Here is a 23570-nt window from a genome sequence, read left to right on the forward strand (position 1 = left end):
AGGTTAAGAGCTGACAAAAAACTGAAAAGCAAAGTTACAGGATTTAAAAGCTGACTGGTTCAGTGTCATGAAGAGGTATTTAGTATTTGTGGTGCTAGGTTAGTCACTTTTTTTTTTTTTTTTTTTTTTTTTTGGTCTTTTTGCTATTTCTTTGGAGCCGCTCCCGTGGCATATGGAGGTTCCCAGGCTAGGGGTTGAATCGGAGCTATAGCCACCAGCCTACACCAGAGCCACAGCAACACGGGATCCGAGCCGAGTCTGCAACCTACACCACAGCTCACGGCAACGCCGGATCGTTAACCCACTGAGCAAGGGCAGGGACCGAACCCGCAACCTCATGGTTCCTAGTCGGATTCGTTAACCACTGCGCCACGACGGGAACTCCAGTCACTTGTTGATTTCCCTGTGAGTTTTCATGTTGCTAGAAGACTTGGGGAAATACACAAGATTCCAAGGAGACAGGCCCAGGTTCTGTGACTCACTAGCTGTGTTTTGTATTTAACCTTCTGTGTGCTTCATTTTCCACAAATCTAGGGATAAATCATATCTCCCTTGCAAGGTCGCTATGCAAGTTAGCTGTTTTGTGGAACCGCATAGTAGGTGTTCAATAAATTATACTTTTACAGATACCCAAATGTCATTTAGATAGACCTTTTAAAGTTTTGTTGTCAAACTAGAAAATCAATATTGATGATAAGCCCTGCTATCTACAAAACAAAAATTACATACATGAAAATGTCCTTTCCCCTAACCCATGTGCCTGTCAGCCCTTCCATGCCAGCCCATCTGTGGCTGCAGGGCCTGTTGCCAGCGGTGGTCCGGCCTCTCCTGTCCCTGGCCTAGAGGGGAAACCAGGGTGCTCTGAGGCCCCTTGAGACCTTGTCACACTGCACTGGACTCGTCAGAGGTGGGGGAAAAGGCTTCTCCTCCTCAGCTTCTTGGGGACTCCAGTTTCATCTTCAGCTTCCGGGGCTAAATGGAAGAGGGGAGGAGCCAGGCAGGTGCAAAATGGCACGGAGGGCTTGTCAGAAGCAGGAGACAACGAAAACCCATCCAAACAGAAAACCATTCCATGCTTCACGCTCTTGAGATTCTCACTGCAAATCAAATGTCTGTTCTTTATTAACTGGTCCCATAAATAGACACACACTTGGCCTTGGAGTATTAGAACACGGTTGTCACCCCTTTTCCTTTTAATGAACACACACTGGGTTCAAAGAATTCCTCCAATAATCCTAGTCTGACATGCCACAGAATTTCAACTTGGTTATCTTTTACCTTATCTATTAACAACAGAGGAAATGCGTCTTATCATCATCGACTATTATATTACAGGATGTAAAGCAGTGATTGAGGCACAGTCCTATTTAGTAATGGTTTTTCAGCTAGACAAAATGCTTGGTTGTTTGAAAATGCTTCCCAGACGATTCTGCCCTAGATTATAAACATCCTGAAAAACTGAATTTTCCTCAGTGCAACTGAACTGACCTTCTTCAAGGGAACAATGCTTAACTCTTACGTTGTGTCTAAAAATGACTGAGATTACCTCTTCCTCCTTAGTTTCTACAATGTGTCTTTGAAAATTTTGGAAAAAATTCATCCTCACAATTAAATATATGAACTCTCCAGGCTTCCTGTTGTGGCTCAGTGGGTTACGAACCTGAGGAGCATCCTTGAGGATGCAGTGTCAATCCCTGGCCTTGTTCAGTGGGTTGTGAATCCAGTGTTGCCATGTAGGCTGGAAGCTGCAGCTCCAACTCGTCCCCTAGCCTAGGAACTCCCATATGCCACAGGTGCAGCCCTAAAAAGCAAGAAAGAAATAAATAAAAATATGAAATCTCAAATGGATAAACTAACTTAAAAAGATAATACCTTTTGGAGTTCCCGTTGTGGCGCAGTGGAAACGAATCTGACTAGGAACCATGAAGTTACAGATTCGATCCCTGGCCTCGCTCAGTGGGTTAAGGATCCAGCGTTGCCATGAGCTGTGGTGTAAGTTGCAGACGCAGAACAGATCCTGCGTGGCTGTGGCTGGCAGCTGTAGCTCTGATTAGACTCCTAGCCTGGGAACCTCCATATGCCATAGGTGCAGCCCTAAAAAGCAAAAATAATAATATCTTTTAACTCTTGGTTAAAAAGCTTTTATTTCCCCTTATACAGCCTCTTTTTTTTGGTCATGAATGGGCATTCTGAAAGGCTATTTCATTTACTCTTCTCTCAATAAGAAATTCTGTTCCAATAAACTAAGTCAGAACTGTTATGGACACAGTGAACCTAGTATACTAGATTTGTGTTGCTACCCTAGGCTCCTCTCTGAGTGAAACTGCTCACAAGTGGGCCACTGGGCTCCAGACCCAGGAATACCCCCTACACTGGTCATTGACCCCAGATGAGACCTGGTATAAAAAGGCAGGCTGGCCCGATTGGTCTCTCAGCAATTGGAGGCTAGAGATAGGAACAAGCGTCGTGATTTCTTAGAAAAGAACGTCAAAGGGGCATTATATTATGAGGGTGCAGACACTAAGAGTGAACAAAAGCTGTGAATGAGGGAAGGTGCTGAGGAGAGAGGGGATGGAGCCAGCGATATAAAAAGAACCAAGTCATATGCATAGCAGACCCCAAGCCTAAGATCCACCACTTCCTGCTGCCGAGGCCCCCAGAGGTGCCTTGGATCCAGGATCACCATGTCCTTTCTGTTCCTGAGGCCTGGGGGTTAGTCCTGGGTGGGACATGGGGATGTGAAGGGGTTCCTGAGTTCCCAGCACATAACCTTAAGATGATGTCACACTTCCTGAGCTAACTTGTTAGCTTCATAACCTTTTAATGTCTATCCTCTGTCCTGACTGGAGAGTTCTTGCCATTAGTAAGCCTTTATCATTTGTTAAAAATAATCGGTAATTTAAAATTGTTTTTCTCTGAACAAATCTGGGAATGTTTAGCCCATTTTAAAACTTTGATAAATTTAATGTTGTAATGTTGGTACTGTGTATTTCCATATCCGATGGGACAGTTTACATCATGTTTTATACTATATCATCTTGGCAAAGACGTATACATGAAGATTCAGTAACTGGGTGGGAAGTCATCAAACTTCTCATCTATACTTTCAGGTTTGTTCGATCTTGATACTTCTGATAAGGATCATCAGCATACCAGTTTCGCCTCTTCCAGAAAGACGTTGTCATTTTATCTAAGAGCTTACTCTGGGTTTTATTGCAGAAGACAAATTCCCTTAAGCGTCTTTTTCGTGCAGCCGTCTTCTTCCATAATTTTTTCTTATAACCAGCCTGTGAGATAATGTTACAAAGACATTTAAAACATTTTATTATATAGGAAGCAACAGGTATCTTCACAACTTATGGTTTAGAGGTCCACTGGGAACAAAGACTAAACTTTCACAGGGGCTGGTATGTTCTTCAGAAAAATGTGATCTCAATGAGGGGTAGGCAGAGAAGGCACATGTAGTTTGAAAAAGAAACATTAATAATTTCAATAATTTCTTTCTTCTTCTTCTTTTTTTTTTTTTTGTCTTTTTAGGGCTACAGTGGTGGCATATGAAAGTTCCCAGGCTAGGGGTCGAATCGGAGCTGTAGCAGCCAGCCTACACCACAGCCACAACTATGCCAGATCCGAGCCACATCTGTGACCTACATCACAGCTTCCAGCAACACCAGATTCTTATCCCACTGAGCAAAGCCAGGGATTGAATCCGAGTCCTTGTGGATACTAGTCGGGCTTGTTACTGCTGAGCCACGGCAATAATTTAATATTTTTTAAAAAGATTATTTACACGAAAACCGCAGACTATAAAGCCAAATAAACTGTGGCTGGTGAAGTACAGGATAATGATAGATAATTATAATAGCTAACTTTATATACATAACCTTATTATCTCTTCAACAATTTCCAACAATAACATACTGTTCTCATTTTACAGATGAAAGAGAAACAACCATGCATTAGAGAAGTTAGATAGCAGACTGACGTCAGAGAACTAGAAGGGTTCTTGGCCAATATACTGCTGTTCTCCAAAGGTGGAGGATGATGAAAGGAGTACTGACTAGATGCTAACATTTATGTTCAGTTAGGGGGCCTGAGTATTACAAGGGCTTCGAAGCCCACTTCTCAAGTACATTGCATCATTTATTCTTTTCACTTGCCGGGGACCAATTTCTTTAGTAATACTTTTCGAAGAAATAATGACTACACTAAAACTATTATTAGAAGTGGTGAAGGAATGGTTACCACGTATGTAACCACATATGTTTAATCCAGACCGCCATATACACCATCCACTCATTAATTTTAAAGAATTAACTTTTTAAGAAACAGATAATTAGATTAAATATAAAAGGCATAATCATAGCCTGTTTAAACTAGAAGACCTCTTAGGTGCTGCCCAGGTTAATGCTTCGCTAAAACCACACACTAATTTATAGGACAGGTGAGACTAGAACCCAAGCTATTGGTAAGAGCACTTGGGTCCTTTGAACTAACTGAACAAAACCACAGCTCTTTGCCGAGAAGGCACCTTGGGTTCTGACATGCTTTGGTGTGTGTCCTCACTGTGACCAGCAACTTCTATAGTACAGTGATGCTTAGAAATAAGGTTATAAGAGTTGTGGCTTTAAAATGCCAGAGATTAGATGGTTACTTCTCATTGCTTATGATTTCAAATTTAAACATTCAAACCAAAATCTCCATATTTGTGTAGTAACATTCTAGTTTGCAAGCCAACCTGAGTCCCTGTGCATCTCTAACATACTGACAGCTGGTTTGTTCTCCTGCCCGTCACCACCAGAATAATCTCCTTTGAAGATTATGCTGTGGAATGTAACAAATGTGAAAATGCTTGAAACTTTTTAGACAATCTCTACATTCAGAAATGGAAGGAGGGGAGTTCCTGCTGTGGCTCAGTGAGTTAAGGATCTGGTGTTCCACATGCTGTAGGCGTGGTCAAAAAAAAGGAAGACGGGAATAAACAATAAAAATTAGCAACACCTGGATGAAACTGTGCTACAGAAAATACTTTCAGTTTTTATATATTTCTGTAAATTAACCCACCCACATTTTCTGTTTTCTTCTTAAAACTTCCAAGTAGTAAAAAGGAATTAGGATTCAAATAGTTATCAAAACTCAACAGTGTCTTGTAAAATTCTGGTCTTTACCTGCTTTCTAATTATCACCTACTCTGTGTTCATGAATAATAAGGACATGAATGGAAAAGCCCACATTCACATTTAAGACCTACTGCGGGGGAAGACAGAGGAGGAATAATTTGTCAGAATCCCTCTCCAGAGGCTGTGGTCTCTGACCAGCATAAGCACCGAGTTCTATCTGATAGGGTTGCCGACCATATATACCATACATCAGAGAAAGACTTGTAAAGTTAATGAAAAAAGTATATGAGGGACTAATGTTCTGCCATGAAAGATCAAGCCACCTGGAGAACCCAATCCAAGGTAGGCTGGAAACTCCCCAGTCCCCAACTCGGTGCCATGCAACCAAGTCCTAGCTCAAGTACACTTTGCTGTTTTAACGCTTTGGGCTCAAACAAAGCCTCCCCTGCAGGTTATTACACACTGGGGCCTTCAGAGGGATTCTGGAAATCATTAGAAAAGCCAGGCACAAGAGGAGACTGGAGACTCTCCACTGTGAATACTATTTTGTTTTATGAACGCTTAACCATGTTTTCTTCATGTGGATGTGCTTACATAATGCATAGCCTGCCAAGCCCAGACCTAAGCAAGCACTGTGAAAGCTACTAGGGAGATGGGGGAAGGTGTGGCGGGGGCAGGCTAGCTGAATTCTGTGTCAGTTTACTCTAAGCTCACTCTCCTTTTCTAAGCAAGGAACCGTGTGAAGACTCACCTTCCTCCTTAGCCACAGGCCAGAATGAAGTCGAAGGAACCTGTAGATGACAGCTTTCACAGTCTTCCTCTTGCCCTTTCGTGAACTGAAGTATGTTACGGTTCTGACTGGTGGCTTCAGGACATGTGGGAGCAAGGGGGCCACTCTAAAATATATTTTAAAATGCTTAATTCCACAATAAAACTGACTGAAAAATAAAATCCACTTCTATACTGTGAAATGAAGCAGCTGCACTGGAATAGAGCTTTCAATACACATTGTTACTTCGACCATCCTTGACACTAGGCCTAAATAAGAAGAGCAACTATTGGAGTTCCCGTTGTGGCTCAGTGGTTAATAAACCCAACTAGTATCCATTCGGGTTCAATCCCTGGCCTTGCTCAGTGGGTCAAGGATCCGGCGTGGCCGTGAGCTGTGGTATAGGTTGCAAAGGCGGCTTGGATCTGGCGTTGCTGTGCCTGTGGTGTAGGCCGGTGGCTACAGCTCCAATTGGTCCCCTAGCCTGGGAACCTCCATAAGCCACGGGTGCAGCCCTCAAAAGACAAGACAAAAAAAAGAATAGCAACTATCATCAACTTGCCAGCCCTCCATTATCTGGGCCCTCAATCCCTATGAGAGAATTTACCCTGGCATATCTTAGTACCCTGATGTCTTAGCCATCTGCCCTCTAGCTTATAAATTCCTAGAGGGCTTCAACTTGTTTTTATCCTTGTATTGTTACCGCCAAGTATGGTGCTGGGCACCAAGGAATGCTTACCTAAATATCTGCTGACTGAATGAGTGCCACAAGCAGCCCAGCCTTGTAGGGTGAGCATCTTGTTCACTCCTCACTTTGGCTGACAGTTTCCACCTGGGAAACCACATCTGGAACACCACAAGTGGGCCCCGTGTTGTCGTCCCTGCCACAAACATGTCTATTCTCCCATCCTATCATGCAAAGTCTATTAATTGTAGGCAGGCAAAGAATATCACCTACTTCTTAGATGCTGTCATAGGCATGAAGATTCTAGAGCTTTTGTCCAAGCATCATGTTTACTGAAATTTATATACTCAACCTGTTGAGGACTGGTGCAGTAGGTCCACACATGAGGTTTCTGACAGATGTGATAAGTCTGGGGGCAGACAACAAAGCCGATGTCTGAATATGACTGAAATGTCGGGAGGACAGTACAGAACTAAGACAGGCATTCTTGGCACAGTTTTGATAGGCTGAAGATGCCAAAATATGCAGCGGCCGTAAGATTCCTGGGGAGGGAGAGAAGCACACACACTTAATATGAAGCTCCAAAACATGCACTCAGCTATTTAAAATGAAGTAATGGATCAAAGCAACAAAGTGTCATACATAATTAACGGGTCCTGAGCTTTTTATCAACCTCATTGAGGTAGAGCTCACAGACCACAGTATCACCCATTTGTGAACAATTCAGTGCTTTCCAGTCAATTTATAGAGTTGTGCAACCATCCCCACCATCTAGTCTGATGTGTTCTGGTTCTACATTCGATAGTGGGGGACAAAAGATATATAACATTAATTCCTAACTTGATGAGACTGTGTTCCCACACATAAAGCAACAGTATGGCAAACGCAGACACACAAAAGCTTCACAGCAGAGCGGCCAGAGGATTCAGAAAGAAAACGGAAGAGGTACTTGAGCTCCCCTCTAGAAAATGAACCAGCTGCGAGAAGAGAAGGATGAACAGTGTCCAGGTAGGATGAACAGCATATGCGGAGGCAACAAAGCTGGAACAAATCTGTGTCAGAAGTAGGGACTGGACCTGCCAGAGGCTGAGCACTGCTGGCTTACTGGAGATGCCTGGGAAGTAGTGGGAAACCAGGTGGGCAGCTCATGGAGAGCCTTGCTGTGTGGATTCAAAGTAGTCCTCTTTATCCTTCAACTATGGCCAGACTCAGAGCCCCTGGCTGCAAAGCAGAATCACTCATAGAGGAGTTCCCGTCGTGGCACAGTGGTTAACGAATCCGACTAGGAACCATGAGGTTGCGGGTTCGGTCCCTGCCCTTGCTCAGTGGGTTAACGATGCGGCGTTGCCGTGAGCTGTGGTGTAGGCTGGTGGCTACAGCTCCGATTCAACCCCTAGCCTGGGAACCTCCATATGCCGCCGGAGCGGCCCAAGAAATAGCAACAACAACAACAACAAAAAGACAAAGACAAAAAAAAAAAAAAAAAAAAAGAATCACTCATAGAGCCCTGACTCTACCTGTGGACTCCGACAGAGGCTAGTGTGGGACCTGAAAATGTGCACTTTTTTTTTTTTTTTTTTTTTTTTTGGTCTTTTTAGAGCTGCATCCTCAGCACAGGAGGTTCCCAGGCTAGGGGTCCAATCAGAGCTATAGCTGCCAGCCTACACCACAGGCCACAGCAGCAGCAATGCCAGATCTGAGCCACATCTGCGACCTACACCACAGCTCACGGCAACGCCAGATCCCTAACCCACTGAGCGAGGCCAGGGATTGAACCCATGTCCTCATGGATACTAGTCAGGTTCGTTAACCACTGCACCATGACGGGAACTCTTGTGCACGTTGATAGGGCTCCACAGGATGATGGAACTGTGAAAAAGCTGGATTTGGTGATGGTTGCACCAGTGTGCAAACCCTCTGTAATTTACCCCCTCCATCCCTAAACCCACTAAATTTACTAAAAATCAGCCAATTGTATGCATAAAACAGGTAATTTCATGGTATGTAAATTATACCTCAGTAGTTGGTTAAAAAAAGCTCCACGGGTGAGTGTGATAACTAAGTGAGGGTTTAGAACCACTGCCTACTGTCCACTGCACTGATTTCACATACTGAGGGCAGTGTGGTGAAGAGGTGAAGGGCCAGTGTTTGAGTCAGACTGTCTGGGTTCATGTTCCAGCTCTACTGCTTATTAGCTGTGTGACCATGGGCCAGTTATTTAATCTCTCTGTGCCCCAGTGTTCTCAAATTTAAATGAGGTTAATCATAGTCAGGAAATGAGAATTAAATGAGATCAACCATGTAAAGTACTGGGAAGAGTGCTTGGCACAGAGAAAACATTTAATGAACTAGCACTAACAGCAGATAATAAGAGAGCTGAGGAGTTCCCGTTGTGGCGCAGTGGTTAATGAATCCGACTAGGAACCATGAGGTGAGGTGGCCTTGCTCAGTGGGTTAAGGATCCGGCGTTGCCATGAGCTGCAGTGTAGGTTGCAGATGCAGCTTGGATCCCGTGTTGCTGTGGCTCTGGCGTAGGCCGGCGGCTATAGCTCTGATTAGACCCCTAGCCTGGGAAACTCCATATGCTGTAGGAGCGGCCCTAGAAAAGGCAAAAAATAAAATAAAAAAAAAAAAAGAGAGCTGAGGAATGCTTAGCAAAGATGGAATAATGTTAATAGCTGCCAGAAGGAAGACTTAAAACTGTTATTTTGCTTTTCTGTTTTCTATCAAAGATAACTACTGTCAAACCGAAAAAGGAAGCATCAACATTAGTGAGTTAGGTGAAATCAAAGATTCAGGACACTGATGGGAGAGCCTTACACCAAGCTCCTGGAAGTCAAATTCTTTACTCAGTGCAGACCTTCCATCTTTCAAGTATAAATAATTTATATCCTGGAGTTCCTGTTGTGGCACAGTAGAAAGGAATCCAACTAGTATCCATGAAGATGTGGGTTTGATCCCTGGCCTTGCTCAGTGGGTTGAGGATCCAGCGTTGCAGTGAGCTGTGGTGTAGGTCGCAGATGCAGCTTGGATTCTGCATTGCTATGGCTGTGCTGCAGGTGGGCAGCTGAAACTCTGATTCGATCTCTAGTCTGGGAACTTCCATATGCTGCAGATGCAGCCCTAAAAAGCAAAAATAGGGAGTTCCCATCGTGGCGCAGTGGAAATGAATCCAACTAGGAACCATGAGGTTGTGGGTTCAAACCCTGGCCTCAGTGGGTTAAGGATCCAGCATTGCTGTTGCCATGCGGTGGGGTATAGGTCACAGACGTGGCTCGTACCTGGTGTTGCTGTGGCGTAGGCCAGGAGCTATAGCTCTGATTAGACCCTTAGCCTAGGAACCTCCATATGCTGCAGGTGCAGCCCTCAAAAAGAAAAAAAAAAAAAAAAAAAAAAAAAGCAAAAATAAATAAATAAGCACATCATTTTGGCAACATCAGGCAATGCAGATTGTACGCATACTCTGTGATTCAGCATTCCAGTTAGTTTTATATGTATACACACACACACACACACACCCCTTAGAGAAACTCTTGCACTCATGTACAAGGTCAATCAGCTTTGTACCTAATTGCCCCAAACTGGAAACACCCCAGTGCCCATCAACAGTAAAATGTAGACTTGTGGGTAGTCACATAAAGAGACAATTCTATAGCAATGAGAAAACAATACAGCTTGTAGAACGAATGAATTTCACAAAGAAAAAGAAGACAAAGAGTACATACTGTGTGATTCCATTCATGTAATGTATTACTTAGAGATGCATTATAGATCTTAAAATTATTACAGAAAAAAAGACAAGGTAATAATAAAAATGATGTTTCTGTTTATGTCTGACAAAAATAAGTAGTTTGACTGGGGAGGCACACAGAAGTGGGGAAGAGGCTCCAAGGCTCCTGATAGTGTTCTATGTCCTGGCCTCTGAGTCAGTTATTCCCATGTTTGCTATAGAGTCATTTGTTAAAGCTATTCCTGTATGCTATATACATTTTTCTTTACATGTTATATTTCACAGATACCCCACGTAAACAAGCTCTTCTGTAAGAGTCGGAAATTTTACACCTCTTTATTTCTATTCCTGCACACAATTTTATCCTATATTTTTGTGCAAATAATTTATTGATAATCTTGTCGTATTTGAATGATCTTTAAGTTTTCGCATAAGTCCTTAGAGCCTTCACTTCTGTCACCTTTTTTTTTTTTTTTTTTTTTTTTTTTTTTGCCATTTCTAGGGCCGCTCCCGCAGCATATGGAGGTGCCCAGGCTAGGGGTCGAATCGGAGTTGTAGCCGCTGGCCTACACCAGAGCCACAGCAACGCGGGATCCGAGCCGCGTCTGCAACCTACACCACAGCTCACGGCAACGCCGGATCCTTAACCCACTGACCAAGGCCAGGGATCGAACCCACCACCTCACCTCATGGTTCCTAGTCAGATTCGTTAACCACTGAGCCACGACGGGAACTCCTCCGGTCACTTTTCTGTTAAGAAAAACTTACGACTGCCCTTGTGCCAGGGACTGAGTAAACCAGAGCCACAGTCCCCGAACGTCGTGTGAATCTCATACATATACGCTTACCACGTGCCAGGTACTATGCAGGCGCTTTACCTTCACGAACTCATTTTGCCTTCAGGTGGATGTTAATATACCTATTTTAGAGCTGGAGACTCCGTAGTTCAGAGATATTAAATAATTTTTCAAGGTCAAAGGTGGCGAGTGTCGGGTCCCAGCCTCTAATCAGAAATTCAGATCGGACTTTTCTGCCTCCTTCCACCCCAGGTCTTCTGGTTTGTTTTCTAAGGATGGTGGAATGGCTAGGAGCGGTAAATAAGCGCAAACTGGGAAAACCCAGGTCCGGAAGGGTCTGAAAGTCTCGGTAACTTCCGGTGCTGACCCCGGAGATAATTCCGAACAACACTCTGGCATCAAATAAAGACACCCCCCCCTTTTTTTTCCTGCTAACCTTCACGATAAACGCCCAATCCATCCTGCGCCAGGGCCCACTTCTGTGAATCGAGCGCACCCATTTCTACTGACCTGTGGCTGCTCTCACAGCACCGGCAAAAGCGGAGGCCGCCATCTTGCCATCCGACCCTACGGCAGCCTCATTGGGTCCAAAAACTTCAGGGCAAAGGAATTTAGGCAGAGTAATCTGGGTGGAGTCGAGGGGGAGGGGGAGGGGGAGGGGGAGGGCGAGAATGAAAAAAGGGAAGACACTAAGTCTACCTGTATTGAATGCCTTTTATATATGCCAGGCTGTCCTTCACCGCTGTAAAACAAGTGCCTATAGAATAGTCCCTGGCATATAGTAGGCTGTCAATACAATTTTACCGAGCATTTGCTTGAAAGATGTATTTAAGTACATAACATATTTGAAACAATTTATTTTTGCTCATTTTATTACATTTATTTGAGAGAATAAAATGTATCCTTCCAAAGGTGGTATATATTAAGCTAGATGGATAGGAAATAGCAATGTTATTAGAATTTTTTAAAAAATGAATGCCAACTATAATCAAATGAATGTAAATATCCTAAGGATTCCTCCCCCCACACACACATATACACACGTATTTTCTTTTTCTTTCTTCTTTTTTTTGTGTGTCTGTGTCTTTTTGGGGCCACACCAGCAGCATATGGAAGTTCTGAGCCATAACAGTAACTCCACACATATTTTTTTCTAATCAATAACACTGCTATTTGGTGGAAGGACATTTCATCTCTTCTTGAACACTATATTCCTTATCTTATTCCTGAGAATTAGTAATCATCCACTAAAAAAAAAAGTTCATTCAAACAATAAAAACAACAAACCTCTCTTCCATTCCCGTTGCCTAAGATGTTTGATGCATAGACAATATATGACAACATTTATTGGTTGAAATGGGTAAGGGTCAAACACTGGCTCTCAATGAGTTCACATTTAATGAGGCGGCAAGTACAGACCATAAATACAAGGCAGATAAGTGACTCAAGGGGCAGTTCAGTTAAGGAGACTGCTGGTTGGGGTGATCAGGGACAAGGAAGTAGAATATAAATGGGTCTTAAAGAATGGTGAGGATTTTTAACAAGGGCAAGGTCACTCTTGGTAGTAAGAACACTAGGAGCTGAGGTAAGAAGAAAGGGAGCCAAGACAGACACAAGATGTATTTAGAGCAGTGTTCTCAAACATTTTGGTCTTAGAACCTCTTTACATGCTTAAAAACTGAGCATCCTAAAGAACCTTAAATTATATGGATTATGCCCATTAGTATTCATTACATTGGATAGTAAAACAGAAAAAAAAATTTATAGCTTTTATTTATTTATTTTTGCTTTTTAAGGCCACACCTGAGGCATATGGAGGTTGCTAGGCTAGGGGTCTAATCCAAGCTACAGCTGCTGGCCTACGACACAGCCACGATGACATGGGATCCGAGCTGAGTCTGTGACGTACACCACAGCTCATGGCAACGGCAATGCCAGATCCTTAACCCGCTGAGTGAGGCCAGGGATTGAACCTGCAACCTCATGGTTCCTAGTAGGATTCATTTCTGCTGTGCCACGACAGGAACTCCCATACCTCCTTTTCTGACTCTGCCCCTCCGTCTTCCCTCTTTCACTCATAAGGATCCTTGTGATTATACTTGGCCTGCACAGATAATCTTGATAATTCCTCAATCTCAAGATGCTTGATTTAATCACACCTGCAAAGTTCTTGTCATGCAAGGTAATATATTCACAGGTCTCTGGGATTAGGAGAATGTGGATGTATTGGAGAATAATTATTTTGCTTACTGCACTTATTGTCATTTTAAAATAACAAGTATGAGAGCTCTCTTGTGGCACATCAAGTTAAGGATCTGGCATTGTCATTGGAGAAGCTTATGTTGCTGCTATGGCATGGGTTCAACCCCTGGCCTGGGTATTTCCACATGCTGTGGGTTGGACAAAAAGGAATAAAATAAATTCAATAAAATAACAATTATAAACCTTTTCCATGTTAATACAAACATATTTTTATGAAAAATAACTATTTCAAAAAATTAGTGAGAAGAGTGGCATTGTTTAAATTTTTTTTTTTTTTTTTTTTTTTTTTTAGGGCCACACCTGCACCATATGGGGCTAGGGGTCCAATCAGAGCTGCAGCTGCCAGCCTATGTCACAGCCACAGCAACACCAAATCCAGCCGAGTCTAGGATCTACACCACAGCGTGGCAACGCTGAATCCTTCAGCCCATTGAGTGAGGCCAGGGATTGAAACTGCATCCTCACGGATACTAGTCAGATTCTTTTTTTTTTTCTTCTGCTTTTTAGAGCTGCATATGGAAGTTCCCAGGCTAGGGGGCGAATCAGAGCTGTAGCCACCAGCCTACGCCACAGCCACAGCAACGTGTGATCTGAGCCACATCTTCAACCTACACCTCAGCTAATGGCAACGCCGAATCCTTAACCCACTGAGCAAGACCAGGGATCAAACCTGCATCCTCAAGGATGCTAGTGAGATTCATTAACCACTGAGCCATGACAGCAACTCCTGAGGACAGTCCATTTTAAAGCAAAAAAAAAAAAAGTCATAAATTGCACATGAAGATGGGGATTAAGGACTTTATTAAATGACAAAAACTATAGAAATTAATTTTGGAGTTTGAAATCTTGAAGATGGAAAAGTTGCTAATGATATTGAGGCCCAACGCTGTGCCATACATGGCTGGAGGAGATGTTCATTGACATTGAGAGGTTTATGGCCAAGGTGTTAGAAAAGTCATCACACTGGCGTCAGCTAGCATGAGAGCAGTGGGCAGGGATGGGCTGGCAGGGCTGCCGTTTAATTGTTAAAATTACTAAAAAAAAAAAAAAGTGGGCGACTGCTCTTGAGGCTAAGTGATGGCAATGTGAAATATCAAGTATAATGTAATTACAAAATTATTCGGAAAAGCAGTAAACCTATACAAACATAAGTAATCATTTGATTTTAGATAATTTTATTTTTCTGTTTTTTGGACTTTTAGGGCTGCATTGGTGGCATATGGAGGTTCCCAGGCTAAGGGTCTAATGGGAGCTGTAGCTACCAGAGCCATACCAACGCCAGATCCCAGTCTGTGATCTACACCGCAGCTCACAGCAACGCCGGATCCTGAACCCACTGAGGCCAGGAATTGAACCCGCAACCTCATGGTTCCTAGTTGGATTCGTTTCCGCTGCGCCCCAACGGGAACTCCTTAGATAATTTTCAAAGTCACTTCTTTACAAATGGGATTCAGTAGCGTTGTCTACCGCTAGGGAGAACTACAATGAACTATCTAGTTAAGACTTGAAGTACCTTACACACGCAATAGATAAGTTATTTAGTTTCTATGATATTGTGATAAGATCATTACTAGTACTAATAGTATTGAATAGTGTTCAATATTTAACATATGTTTCCGTGATTACAGAATCGGTGGAATGCTTTGAACAGTGTTTCTGCACTGACTTCATCTCACAGATTGTGGCCAAAATTATCTTTTTAAAATACAAACTTGGTGGAGAAAGCAGTGTGGTTTAATATGGAAGGAGTAGAGACTGTGGAACCTGAAGAATCAGGGTCCCTATCCCTTCTCTGCTATTTATTAGATACATGAACAAATAATTTTGCACAAAGGTCTCCTCAGTGTTCTCTCACCCAGCCTCTCAAAAGCATGACTCCCTGAAGGACTGTCAAACAAAACAAACGCGGAAACCGAGACACTACCATCGTTTACGTAACTTTGGGCAAATCCATTCCTTTCTACGAAATATCCAGCCGACGGAAAAGGCTGAGCCACTTTCCTGCTAGAATTCTCCGAAGAATCACACCTGCTCAGTTTTCGCAGGAACCGAAGCCCCAGTTTCCGACGTCCTCCAACCGGTTCAGTTCACCTAGTACCCTGGGCTTCCCGCTACAGACCAGAACCCGAAGCGCAACCCGGAAAGAGAAAGCGCCCTTTCCGTCCCGACAGAGCCCAGCCTCTCGGAGGGGCTTGGACAGGGGCAACAGGAGGTTGCGCATGCGCAGTGGCGGTGGCTGCCCTTCCGGTACGCAGGGCGCGGACAGGCGGCACGGACGCAAGCACGCTTGCGCGCGCGCACGGTCTCCCCTTCTCGCGCCGCCGCCGCCCCTGCTCTCACTTAGACCCGCAGCGCCGTCCGCCGCGCCGAGATGCTGCGGGCCTGTCATTTATCCGGCGTGACCTCCACCGCCCAGGTAAGGATCAGGGCGCCGGAAGAGAGTGTGTGGTGACGGGCAACCTACTGAAAGTGGGGGAGGCTTTGTCTCTGCCTAGGCCCGGGGACAAAGGCGTGTCTCAGGGCCGCCTTTATCGCGAGAGTGTCGGGTGGGCCCGTGAAGCAGTTAATTCGGGAGTTTGCCAGACTGGGATGACTTGAGGGTTATTGCTGAGCGGGATGGGGCATGAGGAGAAGGTGGCGGGGAGGCGGGCATAGGACGGGAGGCACGGCCTAGGGGACGTGCCATCCAATCAGCCCTGCGCTGCCCCAGTCTAGGACCAATCGAGGCTACTGGCGCTCGGGTCGCCGGTTGGGCGCGTGATAGGTTTCGCACAGTCGGTGGTTGAAGGTCGACAGGGAAAAACTACACTTCCCAGCAGGATACGCACAGCCTTGTCTTATTGCATCTTAGTAAGGCCGTTCTTGGACTGCTGGAGTCCGCGTTTTAGGGGTCAAGGTTGTAATTATCACGGAGGAGGGATTGCCCTTCTTTTTGTAGCTGAGAACACCTCTTGAGCTCTTCGTTCTCTGAACAAAAATGAAAGGTTGTAGTTTATGGAGCTCGAACTCTTGGTGCTCAAGGAAGGTTAGGCGACATGACCTTGTGCTCATTTCTGAGATTAGCCTGTGTCTCCAGGTGCTGGGACAACTTTGGCACACATTCAAGGAGGTTAGAAACCCAGTTCCTTTTATTTCTGCATGATTGTCAAAGTAATTTGCTAAAATTAAAAATAAAAAAGGTAAACCTATTCCCACTGCTCACAATTAAAGAAAATTGGTATTTTGGCAAAATGTGATGTTGCAAAACAGGTACTGTGACTCATGCAATTGAGCAAAATCCCTAGACATAGTGAGTTAGAAATCATAAAAATCAAACTTAATTTTTTCTTTCAAGTTTTCTTATTTCCTCTTTCATTTTAAGGGTAAGAGAAGCAGCCTCTTCCATAGGAAAGTGGGGTGTGTGTTGGTTTTCTATTGCTATATAACAAATGCCACATATTGAGCAGCTTAAAACAAAACCGTTTCTGGACATGAATGGGGTTCTCTGCTATGGTATTGTCCCCACTGTGGTTCTCATTTGGAGCTAAGGGTTCTCTTCCAAGCTCTTGTAGTTTGTTGGCAGAATTGTAGTTTGTTGTGGTTGTAGGGCTCAAGTCTTTGTTCCCTCCCACCCCACACCTCCGGGGTTTAAGTGGGTTTAATTCGGAGCTGCAGCAAGCTGCATCTGCAACCTACACCACAGATCATGGTAACACTGGATCCTTAACCCACTGAGCAAGGCCCGGCATCGAACCTGCGTCCTCATGGATACTAGTTAGATTTCTTTCCACTGAGCCACGATGGGAACTCCCCCTCAGACCCAGATTTAAAGGGTTTATAGGATTAGGCCAGGCCCACCTGGATCACCCCCTTCTGATTAAATTCAGGTCATCTGATTAGTAACCTGAATTATATCTCTGATACTCCTTTTGCCATACAACCTCGGATCATGGGCTTAACTGCAGGGGGCAGAGATCATGGCGGCCATATGAGAGTCTGGCCCTGTTGTGATGCCCCAGTTGGGCTAGGAGGGGGCAGGATGCAGAGCTGCCTTTTGGGGCGGGACTGTAGAAGTTTGTCTCTGGAGCCCTCCTTTCATGGCACTCTCTTCATTATTTTGCCCTCAGGTTACATTGTCACTGTCTGCAGTAAAGTCCAAAATTACTTTTTCCTTCCTTGCCTTTATCAAAATATTTTCTAAAAACTTAATGGGATTCCATTTAGGAAATTAGAAGAAAACTGGTCAAAACTTACTACTAAAATATGAATCCATTTCTAGCCTACAACCAAGATTTCTTACCTTCCTAAAATTTCTGTCTTGTAAAATTCATTGGTTTATTCTTATCTTCTCGTTCATTCCATGGTGTTTGATGTGTTATTTTGTGAAACTCTTTTCGCTCTTTTCCCTTTTCTCATGTAGTATCTTGGGTCCCAGGTTACCCTTCATCTTTTTCATTTTCCTTTGTTGAGTCTGCTTTTTCTTGTACCCCTGGGAACCCAAGTATCCCAAGGAACTCTCTTCCCCCTTCTCCCCCTCTCCCTAGCTCTTTCTCTCTCTTAAATTAAGACCTTATTTTTTTAGAGCAGTTTTAGCAAAATGGAGGGAATTTACCACATATCCTGTGTCCCCACACATGTATAGCCTTCCCAGTATTAACACCCCTCAGTAGAGTGTTAAATTTTTACAATCGATGAACATACACTACCATATGATTCTCTGATGTCCATAGTTGACATTAGCATTCCCCCTCCCACCTTTTTTTTGGCTGCACCCATGGCATGTGGAAGTTCCCAGGCCGGGGATCGAATCTGAGCTGCAGCTGCATCCAGAGCTGTTGCAACACCAATCCTTAACCTACTGTGCCATGGTGGGAATCCCAGCATTCACCTTTGATGTTGCACATTCATTCTTTTAGACAAATGTATGACAACATGGGCGAATCATTTATCCATCATCTTGTATCATACAGAGTATTTTCCACTGTCCTAAAAATCCTCTGTGCTCCGTCTGTTTGTCACTTGCCTACCCCTCCGCCTGGCACCCACCATTCTTTTTACTATCTCCATAGTTTTGTTTTTTTCAGAATGTTGTATAGATTGAATCATATAGTTTATCGCCTTTTCAGATTGGCTTCTTTCACTTAGTAGTTCATTTAAGGTTTCCTCTGTTCACCTGCTGAGGTGAATGGTGGTTCCAATGTTTGGCAGTTAAAAATAAAGATTCAGTAAACATTTCAGTGTAGGTTTTTATGTGGACATACATTTTCAGCTCTTTTGGCCATTCTGATAAGCGTGTAGCGATATTGTTGTCCCCTCTCTTTATATACGCTCTCACTTGGGATTACATCAGTTCTCAGAACTAATGCCTAAGCAGATGACTGTCTAGCCTCCTCTCAAACTTCGCACTCAAATTTCTACTTGATTTTGTCAGCTTTTTCCAGAGTATTCCATCTGTCAAAATCCTTTCCACTCATTAAACCATCTTGTTAAATGTCTTCTGGCTTTTACTATTACCCTTGTAGAGGCCGTTCCTTACCGAGCTGTTAACAAATCCCTTTACAAGAGCATACAGAACATGTATGCCATGCCCTTCGGTGATGTCCCATCAGAATAAAATCTATACTCTCTACCACACTTGTCAGGCCCCTCATGGTCTGGCTCATTGCATATCTCATTTTTCTACTCTCCCTTATTCTGTTCTTCTCATTGCCTTTTCATTGCTGTTTACCACAACGTCTTCCCACACATCTTTGCTTAGCTTACTCCCTTCGTTCACACATTTTCTCACATAGCATCTTCCCTTATGAGAGCCCTTCCCTGTCTGAAGTAGAGCTCTGGTCACTCTCTCCTTCTCTGCCTCACTCTGAACTTGCCCTTACCCTACTTGGTTTTGCTTGTATCCCTTATCACCTCCTTACATCTATGTACTTATTGTGTGTTTCCTACATTAAAATGTCAGCTCTTTAAAGGGACCGTATCCACATCAGTACTCACAGTAGTCCCAGCTCCTAACTGATGCTTGGTAAATATTTGTGACATGTTTAAGTGAAAGAATAAATGGGTTCTGTGAATTTTTCTGAAATTCCGTAAGTGGATGTGACCTCCTTTAAACCTCCATTAGAACCTCTAATGGTGTTTGAGGGTTCTTCAGAGAAACAGAATGGATAAGATGTGTATATAGACAGATTTATTACAAGGAATTGGCTCATGCAGTTGTGGAGGCTGTCAGGTCCAATGTTAGCAATAGAGGCTGGCAGGCTTGATAAGCACAGACGTGGGAGTGCCTGTGGTGCCATTTCAGTGAAGGCTGGCAAAGTGGAGCCACCAGAGAGCCGACGGTGCAGTTCCAGTTTGAAAGCAATCTGCTGGAGAATTCCCTCTTGCTTGGGGAGGCTGGTCTTTTTGTTCTACTCAGGACTTCAGTTACTTGGATGAGGCCCACACACGTTGTGGATGGCAGTCTAGTTTACTCATACATAGTTCACTGATTTAAATGTTGATCTCGTCCAGAAACACCTTCTAAGTTAACATATAAAATCAACCTTTGCAGTTGACATCCAACTTTTTTTTTTTTTAAGGCCTACATCCATGGTATATGGACGTTCCCAGGTTAGGGATCTAATCAGAGCTGCAGCTGCCAGCCTGTGCCACAGTCGTAGCAACGTAGGATTCTTAACCCACTGAGCAGGGCCAGGGATGGAACCTGTGTCCTCATGTATACTAGTTAGGTTCATTACTGCTGAGCCACAACAGGAACACCACATCTAACTTATACTTAATGTCTGGACTTAATCATCCTTAAATTGCTTATATGGGGGTATGCATCAGAAATGAACTGCTCTTTCTTTCTTTCCCAGAAATGAGCTTCAGAGCTCTAGTTCTTCCTCAGATTACTTCTCAGACCTAACAGCATGCTTTCACTTAGTCCCAGGACAAAGGCATCATCAGGCCCAGCCTATTTTGAGGTGGGCCTTGAGTTTGGAGGACCTGGGCTTTCAGCCTAGCCCTCTCCCACACTACAAATTTGGGAGAGGTCATCTGCAGATGCACTGATCTGTCTTTTTAGTGCCTTTTCCTTGTCATTATTGAAGAGCACTTTTTCTCCTAAGTATAGAGTATGTTTATACTGAGAAATAATACTGTTTGCATGCCAAACCTAATGGGATTTTTTTGGTGTGATTTTCTTTTCTTTTTTTTTTTTTGTCTTTTGTCTTTTTTTAGGGCTGCACCTGGTTCCCAGGCTAGGGGTCTAATCAGGGCTGTAGCCGCTGGCCTACACCAGAGCCACAGCAGCATTAGATCTGAGCGGCATCTTCAACCTACACCATAGCTCACAGCAACGCCAGATCATCAACCCACTGAGTGAGGTCAGGGATCGAACCCGCAACCTCATGGTTCCTAGTTGGATTCATTTCTGCTGCGCCGCAACGGGAACTCCTATGGTTTCTTTTTAAATGTTCACTTTAGTTTGGTAGTGCTAAGGAATTAGTAGTTGGTGCATTACAACATTACCTGAGAATTTATGTTTAATCTCGCTTTTTGGTGTCTTTTTTAAAAATTGTATTTCTATAGGTTGGAAAAAGCAATGCTAATAACCTTATGACATTGATTACAAGGTTATATGTCAAGGAAAATGTTTTTGATACAATATTGTCTTTTCTACAGTGTAGGTTATTGCTGATAAAAAGGTATTTCAGAACTAAGAAGTGGCCAATATTTTGTGTGTTAAAGTTAAGATATTTAGTTTATATAGATAGATAGTTTAGTTTGGTGCTTAAGAAAGAGCTGTGGCAGTAGACCTTGGGTTTGGCAGTGGTTTCTTTTCCTTTCTTTCTTTTTTTTTTTTTTTGTTTTAGGGCTGTACCTGCAGCATATGGAAGTTCCCAGGCTAGGAGTTGAACCAGAGCTAAAGCTGCTGGCCTACACCACAGCCACAGCAATGTGGGACTGAGCCACATCTGTGACCTACACCACAGCTCACGGCAACACCGGATCCTTAACCCACTGAGCAAGGGTTAAGGATCGAACCCGCAACCTCATGATTCTCAGTCGGATTCGTTAACCACTGTGCCACGACGGGAACTCCTCGGCAGTGGTTTCTTACATGTGACACTACAAGACACAAGATAAATGGGATTTACAAAATTAAAAAAAAATTTCTTTGCATCAAATGACACTCAAAAGTAAAAAGGATAGGAGTAAATATTTTTTTAAATCATATATCTAATGAAGATCTATTATCAGTAGTATGTAAAGACCCACAACTCAGGAACAAGAAGACAACCCAAATAGATAGACAAAGGACTTAGATATTTTTCCAGGGCTGATATATTAATGGTCAACAAGCATGTGAAAAGATGTTCAGAATCCTTTGGGGTTTTTTGTTTTTTTTTTTTTTTTTTTTAAGGGCCACACTCATAGCATATGGAAGTTCCCAGGCTAGGGGTTGAATCGGAGCTACAGTTGCTGGCCTATGATACAGCCACAGCAACAAGGGGTTCAAGCTGCATCTGCGACCTATACCACAGCTCACAGCAATGCCGATCCCCAACCCACTGGGCAAGGACGGGGATGGAACCTGCATCCTCATGGGTACTAGTCAGATTCATTTTTGCTGTGCCACAACGGGAACTTCTAGAATCCCTTGATATTAAGGAAGTGCAAATCAAAACCACAGTGAAATAGCTACTTTACAGCCAACAGGATGATTCTAATAAAAACAAAGTAACAAGTGTTGCAGAGGATATGGAGAGATTGGAACCTTCATACTTTGCTGGTGAGAATGTAAAATTCTGCACAGTTAAAATGGGAATTAAGGTATGACTCTTCAACTAGTCCCACCCAAAAGAACTGAAAACAGATGTTCAAAAACTTACAGATGGATTTCAAAGCACTGTTCAGAATAGCCAAAAGATAGGGACAATCAAATGTTCAGTTAGGGGAGTTCCTGTTGTGGCGCAGTGGTTAACGAATCAGACTAGGAACCATGAGGTTGCGGGTTCGATCCCTGGCCTCGCTCAGTGGGTTGAGGATCCGGTGTTGCCATGAGTTGTGGTGTAGGTAGCAGATGCGGCTCAGATCCCAAGTTGCTGTGGCTCTGGCATAGGCCAGAGCTATAGCTCCAATTGGATCCCTGACCTGGGAACCTCCATATGCTGTGGGGGTGGCGCTGGAAAAGACAAAAAGACAAAAAAAAAAGTTCAGTAATGTATAGATAGATAAAATATGGTATATCTATACAATAAACTATTTCAGCCATAAAAAGAAATGAAGTACATGGTACATGTATAATGATACATGCAACATGGATAAACCTTGAAAACATTATACCAAGTGAAAGCCAGGTACAGAAGGCCACATATTGCATAATTCCATTTATACAATAGATCCAGAATAGGGAAATCTGAGAGCCACAAAGTAAATAGTGTCTGCTGAGGAGAAGGGAGAATAAGGAGACTGCTTAGTTGGTACAGGAATTTATTTTTGGGGTGATATAATGTTCTGGATCTAGATAGTGGTGATGATAGTATAGCATGTGGATGTTCCAGATGTCACTGAATTGTACGGTTTAAAATACTGAATTTTACAAGTGAATTTTACCACACAGGAGAAAAAAATCCACTTACCACCAGGTAGTTGCAGATGGCCTGATGTATACAGAGCTAGAGTTAAAAAAAAAAATACATATATGTGTATATATACACACATATAATTAAAGTAATATAAAATAATATATAATTTGAAGTAGCACCCATTAGCCAAAAATAGGACAGTTTGAGTTTTCAAAAAGATAATAATAATCCTAGCTGGTTTTTAAGTCCATCAAAAGTGTTTAAATCCATGAGTTGAGAAAGATACTGTTATGGTTTGCTATAGCTACACAAGCACCTTGAACTTGGGGTAAAGTATTTATTGTCTCACTCAGTTCTGGGGGTTTCCTGGCCTCAGCCGGGCAGTTGTGGTCTGCATCCCTTGTGAGGTTGTAGTCAGGCAGTGGCTGGGACTAGAGTCATCTCAAAGGCTTCCTCACTCACATGTCTGGCAGTTGATATGGCTGCACCTGAGACCTCAGCTGGGACTGTTGGCTGAAACAGGCACATGTGGCATTTTATGTCTGGGCTTCCTCACAGTTTCTTGGCTAAGTTCCAAGAGTAAGTGTAACAAGAGACAGCCAGGCTATCCCTTTTATGTCCTGGTCTCAGAAGTCACAATGTATTACTTTTCACTG

The 23570-nt window shown here is 43.3% G+C and overlaps 2 protein-coding genes across 33 annotated transcripts in view; one reads left to right on the forward strand and one right to left on the reverse strand.

Annotated features, from left to right (window-relative positions):
• Positions 1 to 1085: 1085 nt before the first annotated feature.
• On the reverse strand, positions 1086 to 11681 carry MRPL35 (mitochondrial ribosomal protein L35). Of its 2 annotated transcripts, none has more exons than XM_003124936.5 (4): positions 11612 to 11681; positions 6927 to 7116; positions 5872 to 6016; positions 1086 to 3287 (listed from the first exon to the last, which is right to left on the reverse strand). In XM_003124936.5, the coding sequence occupies exons 1-4, from the start codon at positions 11652 to 11654 to the stop codon at positions 3099 to 3101; spliced, it is 567 nt and encodes a 188-aa protein (XP_003124984.1). In that variant the 5' UTR covers positions 11655 to 11681; the 3' UTR covers positions 1086 to 3098. The 2 variants fall into 2 exon arrangements, with proteins under 2 accessions (XP_003124984.1, XP_020942951.1); XM_021087292.2 differs by having other exon boundaries at positions 11538 to 11681.
• Positions 11682 to 15601: 3920 nt separating this feature from the next.
• The window catches only part of IMMT (inner membrane mitochondrial protein), a 57157-nt gene continuing 49188 nt past the window's right edge, over positions 15602 to 23570 (forward strand). For all 31 annotated transcript variants that reach the window (XR_014841522.1, XR_014841525.1, XR_014841527.1 and 28 more), the window contains exon 1: positions 15602 to 15779. Coding sequence is in view for 20 of the 31 variants with exons in the window: in XM_021087282.2 (XP_020942941.1) it covers positions 15735 to 15779 (45 nt within the window). In the remaining 11 variants the exon portion in view is untranslated. The remainder of the gene's footprint in view (positions 15780 to 23570) is intronic.

Source organism: Sus scrofa, chromosome 3 (genome assembly GCF_054392235.1).
Source record: "Sus scrofa isolate SSC_HxYL_T2T_F1_AM1 chromosome 3, Sscrofa_HxYL_maternal_Yorkshire_Landrace_v2.0, whole genome shotgun sequence".
In the NCBI taxonomy this organism is placed as follows: domain Eukaryota; kingdom Metazoa; phylum Chordata; class Mammalia; order Artiodactyla; family Suidae; genus Sus; species Sus scrofa.